Source organism: Rhinoraja longicauda, chromosome 25 (assembly GCF_053455715.1).
Source record: "Rhinoraja longicauda isolate Sanriku21f chromosome 25, sRhiLon1.1, whole genome shotgun sequence".
Classification (NCBI taxonomy): domain Eukaryota; kingdom Metazoa; phylum Chordata; class Chondrichthyes; order Rajiformes; family Arhynchobatidae; genus Rhinoraja; species Rhinoraja longicauda.
The window spans coordinates 16,231,467-16,248,671 of record NC_135977.1 but is presented as its reverse complement, the minus strand read 5'-3'; the positions used below and the strand labels follow the sequence as shown (position 1 = coordinate 16,248,671).

The 17,205-nt window shown below is 44.6% G+C and overlaps 1 protein-coding gene across 2 annotated transcripts in view; it reads right to left on the bottom strand.

Annotated features, from left to right (window-relative positions):
• The window catches only part of grk3 (G protein-coupled receptor kinase 3), a 185,863-nt gene that overhangs the window by 79,135 nt on the left and 89,523 nt on the right, over positions 1-17,205 (bottom strand). For both annotated transcript variants that reach the window (XM_078421459.1, XM_078421460.1), the window contains exon 3: positions 4,899-4,972. In XM_078421459.1, coding sequence (XP_078277585.1) covers positions 4,899-4,972 — 74 coding nt within the window. The remainder of the gene's footprint in view (positions 1-4,898; positions 4,973-17,205) is intronic.

The window sequence follows — 17,205 nt, the reverse complement described above, 5'->3', positions numbered from 1 at the left end:
ACAATTGCACGTAAATGTCAGGAAAAATAATGCCCAGACTGTGGTAGAGCACAACATAAGCTGAAAAAAGGGAACAGCTCCATCTGATACTCAAAAGCACTTCTCATATAGCCCAACAGCAATTTACAAGAGCATAACAAATGATTGTACTGAGTGCTCTACTCATTTCTAATCTGAACAATGCTCAGGGTACATTCTCATCCTTGTCAACTGAGCAATGATGTGGCAGATTATGTTATCTTCATGTTGTAGAATCTTTTTGACTTTTGTCTTCCCTATATTAATTGAGCGTGTGCAAGTGGTTGATTTAAAACAAATAAAATAAAACCTGACAGATTTGACATTAAGTGGGTCATCTGCACAAAACATTATTCCCTCTATCCTGTATCTGTACACTGTGGACGGCTTGATTGTAATCACGTATAGTACTTCCGCTCACTGGATAGCACGCAACAAAAAAGCTTCTCACTGTACGTGGTAACTTGACAATAATAAACTAAACTAAACAATATAAGGGGTATTTCAATTTTCACATTGTAGCTTATTGCCAGCTAACAATGCAATATTAGTTAGTACTGCTCACAGATCAAAGGGTTGTCTGATCCTTCATTATTGCAACCAAAGCTTTTATCTCATTCCCTTTGCATAACATGACATATCTGCCCTGTGTGTGCACTGTTATACATCTTAAAACATAGCTGTCAACTCTGAGTGGTCATATGTCTCATCTAGAGCTGAGAATTATGCTAATAAGCAATCACAGTTGTGAACCAATGACTTGGCATGTAAAATCCCAGGAAAGGGTGACTTTACAAGAGATATCAATGGGAGCATGCATCACACAGTGAAAGGCTGCAAGTAACAGAGAGGTGAGCACTACAACAATACAAGACAGATTAAAAAGCATCAATTTGTCATGTACTTTGTTGATGTTTCAGGACTGATGCAGGGTCTTGACTTAAAGCGTTAACAATCTTGTTTCCCCCACAGCTGGCTGCTCGGCCGGCCGAGTTCTTCCGGCAGTTTATTTTTTTGTGCTAGATTCCAGAATCTGCAATCTCCTTTATGTACTTTGGACAGGGGCATCATCTTGGAATTTTAAAAAAACTCACTCTTCTGCCTCGCCCACAGAATCAATAAATATGCTATAAGCAACGTGCCAACTTCTAGAAGTGAGGAAGGATCCACTGGGAGAAAGTAGTTAACTTGGCAAGTATATGATACTGAACTGTAAATCACCATGGACATTCCTTTATCTGTGGTGTATTCAGTGGCATATGCATAATCTGTTGTTCTGTCGTCTGCCTGTAATTCTTCCTCGGTTGCTCAAATTTTGGTAGTGATATGAATTTAATGATGCAGAATCAAGAATTGGCAGCAAAAGGAACTGAGAGGATCTGAATTGAGCATTGAAGTGCCTTTCAGGGACCTGTGAACCAGAGATACAGGACAGCTTTTTGGCAGATCCTCAGAAAATGTCCTGTTATTATGTGCCACTGGCCGCTCCAAATATACCAACTTCACCATTCTATTTCCCTTGTCATGCAGTCTAATTCCTCTGTGCTCATTAGTCCAGGATTTCTTATGGTCCCATTTCTCTCCAAAGTCCATATATCCAGCATCACCAATGCACAGTCCCTTCCAGTTGCCAGACTGTCACTGAATAAACTCCAAGCACAACCTTGTTCTGCAAGATTCCCCAACCAAATACTGACCAATTTAGTGGGATTGCTGATTCCCACTAATTAAAATATATAATAATGTCCTGACCTACTGACATTTCTACCTTTCTTTCCATAATCATGCACAACCTTCCTACCTATCAAATATTGGCCTGAAAGAAGCACTGCAGTAATAATCAGTGGATAATCAATCAATCGCCTTCTTGCAATAAATCAGTGTTGGAATGCTGTTATTCTGTTCGTATATTTTTAATATAACAAGACAAACAAGTGCAAGGATTGGAATTATGACATGAACTGATGAAAGAGCATCACTTTGCTTTCATTAGAAAGGAATTGGTTGTGGCTCAGCAGAGTATCAACCAAACTATTTCAAGGAAGTAGTGGTAAATGCTTCATCTTCCTCTATCCCCTAAGACAGGCATTCTCAAAACCAAGCACAGCCACTTTCAATAACGCGAACAGACGTTTTGCAATATTCAGGCAGATTCACGAGACTACTTGCAATTATCAATCCTTCCCTTTGAAATAGCACATGTTGTCTTTCTTAAAGTAGTAATACCAGGTTTTTCTGAGTGAAAGCCAAATCTAAACACCACCAGCCGCATTGTAAAGGGAATAAATCAACAGAAGTTCAGGTGTCATTCCAAGTGAAATAATGCAAAGAAACACAGTATGGAATTATGGAATGACAACATAGGAGACCCTTTGGCAATTCAAGTCCATGCTGGTTCACTGCAAGAGCAATGCAGCTGGTTCCATTCCCAAAACCTGCCCAGCAGTTTTGATTTTTTTCCTTCCAAATACCTTATGTTATTTAGCAATAATTATGAGCTTTCATATCATACACAGTTTATCTGTGTTTCTACCTTCTATTTTAGATGACGTCTTTTTGGGGGGTTGATAGTCAATTCCTGTTTGTTTTCTGAATGCTTTTCTGTAAAACTGAGAGCAAATAACTAAGAGGGTATGACTGAAAGCTAAGATCTAGATAATGGGCATTGATGCTGGTCACATAGACTTTATCAACAAGATTTGGAGTGCAGAATAGAGGAATCTATCTGGCAAGAGTAAAATAGCTGAATTTGTATTACATACTGAATGGATTCATCATTCTAGCCTTTTCCACTTGTCTGGTGGTCACAAAGTTAATGACCAAATTGTGGATGCTTCAAAACGGAATTAGGTCTCAGACCTTGCTGAAATTACAAATCTTTGCCTGCAAGACATTTATTGTAAACATGTTCAGCATGATCAACGTAGGAAAAAATAAGAACATCTTTTCCAATGCTATAATTGAACAGGCAAATAAATAATTCCTGATTCAACCAAACAGTCCATTTAAAGGTTGATACCGCTGCCTTATCGGTGACAGCAGCAGTCATTCCCTACCATGGAAACTGTTTTTTTAAAAAACACATGTCATTGAGAAATAATGTCCACAAGAGGCAATCTGTTGTGACCTGAATCTGCCAAGATTATACAGGGGTCAAGTTATCTCCAGGATACTGCACAGCCCCCTGCAACACTGGGAGGTAGAATACTGTGTTGCTCAGCAACGGTAAGCTTTCTCTAACTCTAAGTTCGTATGTGTTAATCCTTCCACTTGTTGCGTGTTACTTGAACAGGTTTTGACCCCAAACAGTACGCAGAACAAATAAAATGAATGTGAGCCTTGATTTCCTGGACATTTGCGCACTGCTTTTGTAAAGAGTTTATCCTTTTATTAAAGTAACTGGATTTTCACTGCACATCAGCTTAACGTTGTTAGTACATGGAAGTTAATTTTGAAAAAAATATTAATTGACAGTAATTGTATGCTATTTTGTATAGCATCAACATTAAAAGTCAGATGGATCAAACATTCACCATAGTGAAGTGAATCAAGAGGCTGGTCATAGTGCCAACCTCCCACACAGCCTTGATCCATAATTGGCCCACTGCCACAACGGTCCATGGCAGACGCTATTTCCCCGACCCGACATTCATCACTGGAACATCTAGATAACAAGGACGCCTACACTAGACTCCTATTTATTGACAATAGATCTGCCTCCGAATCTCAACCAAACTCATCTCCAATCTCCTGGACCTAGAACTCAGCATTCCCATCTGTTACTGGATCCTTAACTTCTTGACCCAGAACTCAGTAACAATTATATTATGACTTCTTCATCTCCATGTTCTAAATCATGGAACACTATCCAACAGCACAACTGAAGAACTTCTGTAGTTTGAGAAGATGCTTCACCATGGGCTACTCTGATGTCAAGTCAAGTCAAGTCAATTATATTTGTATAGCACATTTAAAAACAACCCACGTTGACCAAAGTGCTGCACATCTGATTAGGAAAAAAAAGAAACATACAGTGGCAAGCTAATTGGGAATGCACATAAAATGCTGGACTCACCAATGAAGCTCACACTCCATAATGGTTTATATTAAACGCATGATTTATGTGTTTCTTGTGTTTATTGTGTTCTTTGTGTTTGATTTATATTAAACGTAAGGAACACAAAATAAATCAGCCAGTCCTCCTGCTGCCCCACCAGTTGGGCACTCATTGTAGCCATACATTCATCAGAAACTATTTCACCAAACGTGGTATTGAAACTCATTCTTAAAGAAAAACCCAAAGTACACATCAGGCAAAAGTTCAAGACCTGATGAAATACTAGGCTAAAGATTATAAACATTTATGCAAAATTACTTCAATGATTCTATCTGCTCTAGCAGGTGCTATACATCAGAGCTATGGATCCTGTTGAAAGCACAGCCTGGTCATTGTTTCTTTTTACTTCTATTTCGTTCTTAAACAATTTATGAAAATGTATCCTAAGAACACAATAAATAGAAGCAGGACTATGCTATAACCTCCTCAACACAACTTACCATTCATTAAAATGTTGATGATTTAATGGATTAACACTTTCCCACTGTATCCCCATTAACCTCGATTTTCTGGACATATAAAAATGTATTGATCTTATCGTCAAATATACTCATGAATGAGTATCCATAGATTTCTTGGGTAAAGAATTCCAAAGACTCATAACATCAAGTGAAAAAGTGTCTCTTCATCTCAGTGCTCAATGGTTGACTCCCACATACTGAGTCTGTGCCACCTAATCTTATATTAACCAACCACATAGAGCTTTATGTTGAATTACGCAGCACAGAAACAGACGCTTTGGCCCAACTTGTACATCTCTTACCTCCTCATAAAACTTCAGCTGGGGAACAGCTTCATCGATTTCATTCAGACAAAAATCTTTAAACAGCAAGAATCCTGAAAAACAAAAGATGAGAAATATCATGTTGTTAACCAAATAAATAGTGAAAGGGGACAATTTACTCTTTGGTGATATTGAAAAAATGCCTATTAGCATCTGAAACACTGACATTTATTGTAAATTATATTGTATTAATTCTATTGTTCCCATGCATCCTTCACCTTGTCTGCTCTGCCATGGGTGAACAAGCTGCCCGTGCTCCCTAAAATCTACCACTTTCTCTCCTCCTTAAAATCTACCACTTTGAACAAGGTTTAACACACCTGTCTTTAAATATCCAAAGGAAACAGTGCAAAATTTCCATAAATATCCAAAGGCAAATTTTGTCTGAATAATAAACATTATTTAGCCAGCTAATAACAAAGTATTAGTCCAATTATTGATGTTAAAATCAGAGGAAAAATGCACATATGGATAAGCACTTGGCTGGTAATGGAATGAACTGCTAGAGGAAATGATAGAGGCAAGACATTTAAAAGACACTTGGACAGCTGCATGGATTGAAAAGGTTTGGAAGGATATGGGTCTGGTGCAGAGAAGTGATCCTAACTTGCTTTAGCAACTTGATTGGCATGGACAAGTTGCATTAAATGTCCTACAGTAAAGCTCCATGATTCTATGGCTTGCCTGGTAATCTCACGAAAAGTAACTCTATACTTGCTCATCTACGACCTTTCTTAAAAAGTACACATCTGTCTGTACCTTATTCAAAGTTCAAATATTAAACTTTTATTTTGGAAGTTTGCTATGGATGAGACAAGATACAAGATCAATCATCTGATTGCTAGTTTAGTGCCCAATTTCATTTTATATTTCGAGGAACCCGCATGGTGCTTGGTGGTGCACAGACTTTTAAACATGTGCAACATCCAGTTATGATATGGCTTTGATTTCATTCCACCAACAACCCTCCTTTCTCTGCTGTTGCATTTTCTACATACATGTGCTGCATCACGTGCTGTTCCTCTCATGCCTTGTCTGGCCCATATCTTTCCTATTCATGTAGCTGTCCAAGTGGCTTCCCAGATAAGGAAGAAAGGAAACGAGCATAACAAACATCTTTAACCACATTGGTTACACCATGTCATCCCCCATCCCCAACCCAGAAAATGCGCATTTCCATTGTTCTACTGTGCATAAAACAGAATCGCAGAGCACTGGGAGTTCCTCCAGCACTTTGCCTAAGAAAGTATGATGTTGGTTCCCCGTTTTAAATTTAGCACCCAAATACTTCTATGGTTTTAACCAGAACCTTTGAAAATTGAGAAGTTTAACAATGGACCTCAAAAACTGATTGCAGCATACCACAGCTGCACAAGGTGCATGGAGGCACATAAACAAGTAAAGGAGAAACAAAAAAGAAAAAGCAGATCTTTGTATTTTTTGGTGTTAAAGTATCTGGCTTTACTTTCAGTTCATCGGGGTGTTGATATGCTTCTTAAGGATTTCTTGGTATATTGTCTTTGTATTGATGACAAAAGAAAAAATAAACAGAAATATTATGATGTAGGTATACACTTTACTTATATTGTATATTTACTTACAGAATGTTGATACTACAATGTAACAGGAAATTTCACACATACAAGACTAAAACTCAAACTCTATTCATCAGTTGTGGGGAAGATAACAACATTACTTGGCCCTGAGTACAATTCAAAATGCACACGAATGGACACGTTTGGAATGGGAAAAGGCAGCACCTTTAATTTCAATTTTGAAAACGTTTAACAATGCTCCTGCAAAATATCAACTACTTATATATCCAGCTTGAAGGACAAATGAGACTGCGAGGAATATTATTTAGAATTGCACATCTCCATCCAAAAATCAGAATATTGTTTCCATAAATGATCCCACAAAGATCTCTGAAAATTTATTAATCTAGGATATTGTGCTCAATGTTCGAATAAAAAGGATGTTTTTTTAATGTCTGATAATCTCCATTATGAACACAATGAGCAAAAGGAAGATTGTAAAACCATGAGTGGTTGAACGAGACATCAAAACGATTCGGGTTTCATTATGTGGCAGAATTATACCATTCGCAATAGAAGCTCATACAGCAGAAAACATAGTAATTTCATTCTCCCTCAGGCTTAAGTTTGAGTCAATCAGTATGGCCTCTGAAATAATTATGTGAGCTTTGTAAAATTGGGCATATTCCCACTTGGATATTCTTCAATTCAGCAAGTTGATGCTGGGATTACTAATTAAAAAATGAGCTCTGCACACAGGGAGCAAGATTTTTCCTCTCAAGACCAGAGATGGCAGCTACTTTGGCACAAACACATATAGGGTGAGGCAGATTTAAAAAAAAGCAAGCTCTGGCATGCACAGCTGGAGATGAGATGAATAGCATGCAGGATGGAGTGGTTCCCTCTCATACCAAGACAAAAGGGAAATGCAATAATCAATCTTGTTTCGATACCATGACCTAAAATTCCTTTGCCATTCCATCAATCTTCCACTGCAGCTCCAGTGGCAACTGATTGATACCTTTCAGAAAACATTGTGCCTGGTTACTGCTTTTTTCAGGAGTTTCCTGCTTGCCTGATGAAAGAATTTTTTATCCATTTATTCTGTGACTCAGAAGAACACCTTGGTTTATCTTACACTACAGAACATGAGGAAGAAACGAGTGTGAAGGAATAAAGTGACCAAATATGTCCCACTGCCGAAAAAGTCTGTCATCAGCGGCCTTAACGACTACCGTCCGGTAGCACTCACACCGGTCATCACAAAGTGCTTCGAGAGACTGGTCCTGCAGCACATCAAAGCCAGCCTCCCACCCACCTTCGACCCATACCAGTTTGCCTACAGAGCAAATAGGTCTACAGGGGATGCCATCGACACTGCTCTTCACACTGCACTGACCCACCTTGAACACCAGGGGAGCTATGTGAGGATGCTCTTCCTCGACTTCAGCTCTGCCTTTAACACGGTCATCCCGAGCAGACTGGTCACCAAACTTTCTGACCTTGGATTTTCCCAAACCATCTGCCAATGGATCAAGGACTTCCTGACCAACCGCCCCCAGACCGTCAAAATAGGCCCTCACCTCTCCTCCACCATTACACTGAGCACCGGCTCACCACAGGGCTGTGTGTTGAGCCCCATCCTTTACTCCCTCTACACTCACGACTGCGCCCCCACCCATCCCAACACCATCATCAAGTTCGCGGATGACACGACTGTGGTTGGACTCATCTCAGGAGGAGATGAGACAGCCTATAGGGATGAAATCCAAAGGCTGGCAGCATGGTGTTCAGTGAACAATCTTGTCCTGAACTCCTCCAAAACAAAGGAACTTATAATTGACTTCAGGAAAACCAGTGTAGAATACGACCCACTCTACATCAATGGGGTCTGTGTGGAAAGGGTACCCGCTTTCAGGTTCCTGGGTACGCACATCGCAGAGGATCTTACCTGGTCTACCAACACAATCACCACAGTAAAGAAGGCACAGCAGAGACTCCACTTCCTGAGGATCCTCAGGAAAACCAACCTGCAGGAGAAGCTCATGATGTCCTTCTATCGCTGCTCCATCGAGAGTGTGCTGGCATACTGTATAACCACATGGTATGCCAGCTGCTCAGAAAAGGACAGGAAGGCCCTTCAGAGGGTCATCACGACGGCCCAGAAGATCATCGGCTGCTCACTGCCCTCCCTGGAGCACCTGTTCAGCCTACGCTGCCTCAGTAGAGCAGGCAAAATAATAAAAGATCCATCCCACCCCGGCCACCGTCTGTTTGTTCATCTGCCCTCTGGTCGACGTTTCAGGTCGATCAAATCCCGAACAAACAGACTTAAGAACAGTTTTTACCCCAGGGCCATACGAGAACTGAACACTACCTTCTGCACTAGGCAACATTGTTAAAAAATCTTTTGTACTTAATATAATTGTATTTATTTGTTTTTACGCACCGTCAGGATTGGCTATTTTTTAATTTCGTTGTACTCGTTGCAATGACAATAAATGAATATTATTATTATTATTATGATGCACCTGTTCCCGCGGGATAAAGCTACCTCCTTCAGCTCGCAAATTCATCAAGACTGCCAAGCTGTTTGCAGACTACAGTTTACTGACATTGGGCAACATTGTGTGGGTAGATGGAGGTTCTCTCAGTTAATTGGGAGAACTTTGAGGCCAGGAGTAAGTGGCAGGGAAGAATGAAAAGGGAGGTTTTGACAGAGTGACAGAGGCGGGAAGATTGAAGAAAGGGAGATCCAAGGATAGAAATTAGTGAGGGAAGAAGCTGTGTATGTGTGCCAATGTGTCTGTCTGTGTGTCTGCATCTCTGCTCAGTGTGTCTGTGTCTCCATGTGCATCTGCCTCTGCGTAGGTGCATGTGCGCAGGTGACTGTGTGTGCACGTCTCTATGTACGTGCACATGTGCATATAGCAGAGTCTCGTTTCTAATCACCCCGAACATTTTTGCCACTGATGAAAGAATTCACTCTGCTGTGTCCATGTGGCAGCTGGTGTGCAATGGTCACCCTACATTTTTCATTCACAGACATCATCTCTTCCTAACAGAAGGGAAACAAGTCATCCTTGACTCCAGGAGATTGCCGAAGATGAGGAATGAACTAAGTGCAGATGAAAGTCAGAGAAGGAGGACTATTTATCATACAAATAAGAGAACAAGCACAAACAAGCATAGTGACAAAGGCAAGAACTATTTGAACAACCTGTCTGGCTACTGCCCTTGACATACTGCAATTAACATTTCTGTAAAAATTGTCCCTAATGGGTGTAGGATAGTGTTAATGTACGGGGATCGCTGGGCGGCACGGACTTGGAGGGCCGAAAAGGCCTGTTTCCGGCTGTATAGATATGATATGATATGATAATGTCATATGTTCACTAATCAGTATAAAACTTCCATCCTGATATTGAAGGTAAAGAGCACTATCTGCAAAATTTCCATGAAATTGCTGCAGCTCCAGAAGGGAATATATGTAATGTGAAATAGTAAATATCTGATCACAATCAAAAATTTATAATTTCTTTTATCTTGCTTTATTTTTGCACCTTTCATTGGTTTCACCCGACCATCCCAGCTAATGAGGCAGAAAATGGAAGTCATGAGCCTGGTTCAGTTGCAGTTCTCCAAGTATTTATTGGGTGGCAAGTAAGACTCAGTTTCATGAGGCATGATTTTCCCATTTGGCACCATCCATCCTGAACAAATATTGGGCCCAGTATCCATTTATGTCCACTGCATTTATACGTTCAGCCTTTATTAGCAAATTATAGAAAAATTGAGTGAATTCTGAGAATATTATTGAAAAATTAAATTATTGAATTAGTGAAAAATGAAGGATATAAATAACCAAATGGATATCAGCCAAATAGTTCCACATTAGGTGCTCAGATTTCTGCAACGTTTCGATTCAAAAGAAAATTATCTGAGCCATAGCTGGGAGAGAAATAAAGATGAAAGATTTTCTGCATGCTGCATACACTAATTAAACCAGGTTGGATATGTACTATCTAATTGTATTATCCCTACAGTCATCAATATCTACTTACAATCCTAACTTTATTTTTTGTCTAATGAATCAATAAACATAGAAACATAGAAAATAGGTGCAGGAGGAGGCCATTCGGCCCTTCGAGCCAGCATCGCTATTCATTGTGATCATGGCTGATCATCCACAATCAGTAACCTGTGCCCAACTTCTCCGCATATCTCTTGGTTCCACTAGCCCCCAGAGCTCTATCTAACTCTCTCTTAAATTCATCCAGTGATTTGGCCTCCACCGCCCACTGTGGCAAAGTATCTCTAAAAAAAGGGCGGCACGGTGGCGCAGTAGTAGAGTTGCTGCCTTACAGCGAATGCAGTGCCGGAGACTCAGGTTCGATCCTGACTACGGGCGCCGTCTGTACAGAATTTGTACTTTCTCCCCGTGACCTGCGTGGGTTTTCTCCGAGATCTTCGGTTTCCTCCCACACTCCAAAGACGTACAGGTATGTAGGTTAATTGGCTGGGCAAATGTAAAAAAATTGTCCCTAGTGTGTGTAGGTTAGTGTTAATGTGCGGGGATCGCTGCGCGGCCCCGGTGGGCCGAAGAGCCTGTTTCCGCGCTGTATCTCTAAATCTAAAATCTAAATTCACAACTCTCTGAGTTCCTCAGAGAAAAGTTCCTTCTCACCTCAGTTTTAAATGGCCTCCCCTTTATTCTAAGACTGTGGCCCCTGGTTCTGGACTCCCCCAACATTGGGAACATTTTTCCTGCATCTAGCTTGTCCAGTCCTTTTATAATTTTATATGTCTCTATAAGATCCTCTCTCATCCTTCTAAACTCCAGTGAATACAAGCCTAGTCTTTTCAATCTTTCCTCATATGACAGTCCCGCCATCCCAGGGATCAATCTCGTGAACCTACACTGCACTGCCTCAATTACAAGGATGTCCAACTCAAATTAGGAGACCAAAACTGTACACAATACTCCAGATGTGGTCTTACCAGAGGCCTATACAACTGCAGAAGAAACTCTTTACTCCTATACTGAAATCCTCTCGTTATGAAGGCCAACATGCCATTAGCTTTCTTCGCTGCCTGTTGTACTTGCACGCCAACTTTCAGTGACTGGTGTACAAGGGCACCCAGGTCTCGCTGCACTTCTCCCTTACCTAACCTGACACCATTGAGATAATAATCTGCCTCCTTGTTTTTACCGCCAAAGTGGATAACCTCACATTTATCTATATTATACTGCATCTGCCACGCATCAGCCCACTCACTCAACCTGTCCAGGTCACCCTGCAACCTCCTAACATCCTTTTCACAGTTCACACTGCCACCCAGCTTTGTGTCATCTGCAAACTTGCAAGTGTTACTTCTAATTCCTTCACCCAAATCATTAATATATATGGTAAACAGCTGCGGCCCCAACACCGAGCCTTGCGGCACTCCACTCGCCACTGCCTGCCATTCTGAAAAGGACCCGTTTACTCCTACTCTTTGCTTCCTGTCTGCCAACCAATTCTCTATCCATGTCAACACCCTACCCCCAATACTGTGCTCTACTTTTGCTCACCAATCTCCCATGTGAAATAAAATCAGAAAATGTAGGAAATATTCAGCAGATCAGAGCAGCAGAGAAACAGTTCAGATTTCAGTTCTGGGATGCTTGACGTAATGATTTGTAAGGAACATTGGGTTCAGGATACTCCAAAGATTGTTCTCATACTGTTTTTATCAGGTTTTCTCATGGTTGTAGTAGTGTGGAGGAAGTTTTAAATTATGTGCTTTACAATGTCATGTTTGCACGTACATTGAAACCATCCACAACTGAATATTGGATAGCAAGCACAATAATGTATGGGTTCTAGTTTGAAGACTCCACACTTTAAAGTAAAGAGAAGGATCAACTATCAATTAAACCTAGCCAGAAAGAGGTCAGCAGTCATGGACAATTGCCACTGGGATTTCACTAGAGAAAAGATTGGGTAACTATTGGAAAATCAGAACCTTAATAAAATGTTTTATTAATGTTAAGAGACATCAAAAATATATTTTTGATAGATAATGGTCTGAGGGGCTCAGAATAACTTTCAAAGATCTGACTGCAATGCGGCAATATGATAGCAGAAGAGCTTTTGAATTCAGCACACTGTAGTGGGTGCGGTCGCCGCGGAAATCAGGCCAGACGCCAGGTCAGGCACGATTGGGCATGGCTGCCCAGTGGACACATCGCAAAGCAGCATCGCGCCCCCAGTGCCACAGGGAACGTCCTCTAACCTCAGGCCCGAAACGGCAGTACGGTAGGCGGACATCTCATTATCGGACAACTGGGCCGCCGCCAGGGCTGAGTAGTCTATGCCATCGGCCACTTGCCGGACGCCGTGGACCGCGGGTCGAGACAAGGCGTCGGCCACCCGGTTGTCTTTACCCCCGATGAAACGGATGGAGGTAGTGTATTCCGAGACGAAAGCCAGCTGCCGCTGCTGGCGAGCTGACCACGGGTCGGACACCTTGGCGAACGCAAAGGTGAGGGGCTTGTGGTCCGTGTATGCGGTGAAGGTACGTCCCTCGAGAAAATAGCGGAAGTGGCGGACCGCAAGGTAAAGGGCAAGGAGCTCGCAGTCAAAAGCACTGTAGTTCCGCTGTGCGCCGCTGAGGTGCCTACTGAAAAAAGCGAGAGGCTTCCTACACCCATCCGTGTGCTGTTCGAGCACCGCCCCAGCCGCTACTTCCGAAGCGTCGACCGTCAGGCTGGTTGGTGCATCCGCCCGTGGGTGCACGAGCATCGTGGCTGCAGCCAAGGCTTCCTTGGCATGTTGGAACGCCGCCACCGCATCGTTGGTCCATTCGACCTCCCTGCGCTTGCCCGCCATGAGGTGGAACAGCGGGCGCATGATCCGGGCTGCAGACGGCACAAATCGGTGGTAAAAGGCCACCATCCCCACGAACTCCTGGAGGCCCCGCACGGTGGTCGGGCGTGGAAACTGGCGCACCGCGTCCACCTTGTTCGGGAGCGGCAGCGCCCCGTGCGGGGTCACGTGGTGGCCCAGGAAATCGATGGATGACACCGCGAAACGGCATTTGGTGATGTTGATGGCAAGCCCATGATCGCTAAGGCGTTGGCATAGCTGGCGGAGATGGGCAAAATGCTCCTGTCTCGAGCGGTTTGCCACCAAAATGTCGTCAAGGTACACGAACAAGCCGCTGAAAGGCTTGCGCAGCGTTCTTGAGTCCAAACGGCATGCGGAGGAATTCGAAAAGGCCAAATGGCGTCACGATTGCCGTCTTGGGGACGTCGTCGGGGTGGACTGGAATCTGGTTATAGCCACGCACCAGGTCGACCTTGGAAAATACCGTGGCGCCAGCCAGGTGTGCATTAAAGTCCTGAATGTGAGGGACCGGATACCTGTCGGCGATTGTGGCATCGTTAAGCCGGCGGTAATCCCCGCAAGGACGCCAACCACCGTCTGCCTTGGGGACCATATGGAGCGGGGACGCCCACGGGCTGTCTGAGCGGCGCACGATCACCAGTGACTCCATAAGGCGGAACTCCTCCCGAGCGAGACGGAGCTTGTCCGGTGGAAGACGCCGCTCCCGGGCCTACAAGGGCGGGCCAGTAGTGGGAATTAGGTGCACCACCCCATGCTTCGGGGCGGCGGAGTGGAACCGGGGGTCCAGAATATCGGGGAATTCGGCCAGAATTCGTGAGAACGCGGCGTCCACGGACGACAGGGGCCAATCAGGACGCACGACCGGGTCGCCCAAGCGGAGGAAAACGGGCTGCAGAGTGACTGAGTGCACTAAACGCTGCCGCTTAACGTCCACGAGCAGGGAATGTGCCCGTAGGAAATCCGCACCCAGCAGCGGCTGGGACACATCCGCGATCACGAATGGCCACGAGAAGCTGCTCGCCCCGAAGTTGAGGGAGATCGTGCGCACCCCATATGTTCGGATCGAAGTCCCGTTGGCTGCGGCGAGGAGGGGACTGCGGTTGCCACTGCGGAGGTCAACACGCGAAGGGGGAAACAACGCTCACCTCCGCCCCGGTGTCCACAAGGAAACGAGCCCCGGAGCGGCGGTCCCACGCAAACACACGATGAATCTGGCCGGCCGCCGAAGCAATCACTGACGACCGGCCCCTGCGTTTCCCGGGAACGAACAGGGCTGCCGGCATTGACGGGCCGAAGGGCCCCACCGCCGATGGAAGTAGCACTAGCCCCCTCTGCTGGCTTCCATGAAAACGGGCGGCTGTGCGGGCCGATCCGACCACCAGCGACCTCCGGTGGCGTATGGAGGAACTGCCGGCAGGCTGCGCGCGGCCCCCGGGTCTGACCACCAGCGACCTCCGGTGGCGGGTGGGGGAACTGCAGGCGGGCCGTGCGGAAAAGACGCGCCGCCGGCTGGGTGAGCTGCTGAAGCCGGATACCGTCGGGAAGGCTGTCGGGGAGCGGTAGTGATGCGGGCGATCGAGGCTCCTACCTGTGGGTAGTCGTCGAGGGCCAGCTGACGGGCCATCAAGAGCTCATCGGCGCGCCTGCCCACCGCCTGCATGTTGGTGAACAGGTCGCGGAGGAGCTGCTGGCGGAGATCGGACGGCAGCAGCATCAGGTAAACATGTTTGAAGAGAAAACCGGGCTCGTAGTCGCCCAGCAGTGCCAGCATGTCGGCCAGTAGTACCGACGGGCGGCGGTCACCCAGGCCCGGCATTCGGAGGATCCGGGCTGCCCGCTCGGCCTTGTTGAGGCCGAACTGCTGAAGGAGGAAGGCCTTGAGGGCCACGTACTTATCGGTCGCCGGGGGGTCGCGGAGGAAGGGTCGGACCAGGCGCGCGGTGGCCGCGTCGAGGGCGCCGACCACATGAAAGTACTTAGTGGCGTCGGCAGTTACGCCCCGCAGGGCGAACTGTGCCTCGGCCTGGTCAAACCAGAAGTCGGGGTCCTCGGCCCACAATGGAGGCAGCCACACCGACACGGCGTGGAGAGCGGCGCGGACGGCAGGGTCCAGAGGCGGCTGACTGGAAGAGTCGGGTAGTAGAGCGTTCGGATCCATCGCGACTTGCGAAGGAAAATCGGGGTCACCAGTGTAGTGGGTGCGGTCGCCGCGGAAATCAGGCCAGACGCCAGGTGAGTAGTAGCTATACTTTATTTCGCAAGGAACACATACACCGCACTAAAGAACTCGTGAGTCGACACACCCAAAACTTTTATAGTCCCAGACCACCTGACCCAAGGGAACTGACCCAGGAAGTGACCTAATCCCTCCCGTCCACTGACGTACAGGTATGTAGGTTAATTGGCTGGGTAAATGTAAAAAATTGTCCCTAGTGGGTGTAGGATAGTGTTAATGTACGGGGATCACTGGGCGGCACGGACTTGGAGGGCCGAAAAGGCCTGTTTCCGGCTGTATATATATGATATGATATGATATGATATGATGATGATATGGAATGACCAAGGGAGTGGCCTAGCCCCCGGGCGCCGCCACAACACAATTATACCCACATTACTAAACAACATAAGTCATGAGAATAACTACAATTATGCGACATGCTGCATTCGACCAATTGTTTAATAATTAAAGAGACCTTGAAAGTTTACTTAAGAAAAAAATAATATCGCCAACTCATGGTAATCACTCTGACCACCGAAAGTGCAGAAGGAGCACCCGAGAAGGCACTGAGCACCTCATGTCCCAAAAACAGGAGGACATGGAGGCCACATAAAACAATGAAAGGAGCATACAGCATTCCAAATATTTCCGCTGCCTGCCCTGCCTAGCCACACCTTCTCCACACGTAGAACAGTCTTGGAATCGTGCATGGGACTCAGAAACCACAATACTGGAATAAAAGCATGTCATCCCCAATCCTAAAGGGACTTGTTACGAAGAGAATTAATTAAGGGAGAAGCACATTGTGTATGTCTGAGGTCAACAATCAATTAACATAAACAAAGGCTATTGATCCAACAGCACAAAATACTCTGCATTGCTTACTGTGGTCATCTATTTTCATATTTTGAATGACAAGTGAAAGAACTGGTAAAAACTGAACATCCCACTTGGTTTAACAAAGGGAGAGATGAACAAATAAAAACATGTTTAGTTTAGTTTAGTTTAGGGATACAGCATGAAAACAGGTCCTTTGGCCCACCGAGTCCGTGCCAACAAGCAATCACTTACACATTAGTTCTATCCTATGCACTAGGGACAATTTACAGAAGTCATTTAACCTACAAGCCTGCACATCTTTGAAATATGGGAGGAAACCAGAGCATTGGGAGAAAACCCACATGGTCACAGGGAAAACGTACAAACTCCATGTAGACAGTACACCCGGGTCTCTGGCGCTCTAAGGCAGCAACAATACCACTGCGCCACTGTATCGCCTGTAAATGTTAATCTTATTTTCACATTAGAATGACTAAAAATATCACAGAAAATGCCTACATCTTGAAATTCTCTTGCTAACTTTTGGTGCCTGCCCATTTCTTTTCCACTTTTCAAAATCCTTCTCAAAATGTTTGGTGCGACTATAGGTTTTGGTTATATACCTTACTTCCTGTTTTGTCTCCACCACTTCTACAAACTGTTTTTGTTGTTGCAAAGTAAAATGACGGAAAGGTGTTTATTATATTGCTAGTATTTGGCTTCAAAGTTACTGTTCTCACACACCATGTTCCAAATGCAATTCTTTTTGCAAAATTCTAATGCATAACTGGTTTGATCGCCCACTGACTGGACAATATCAA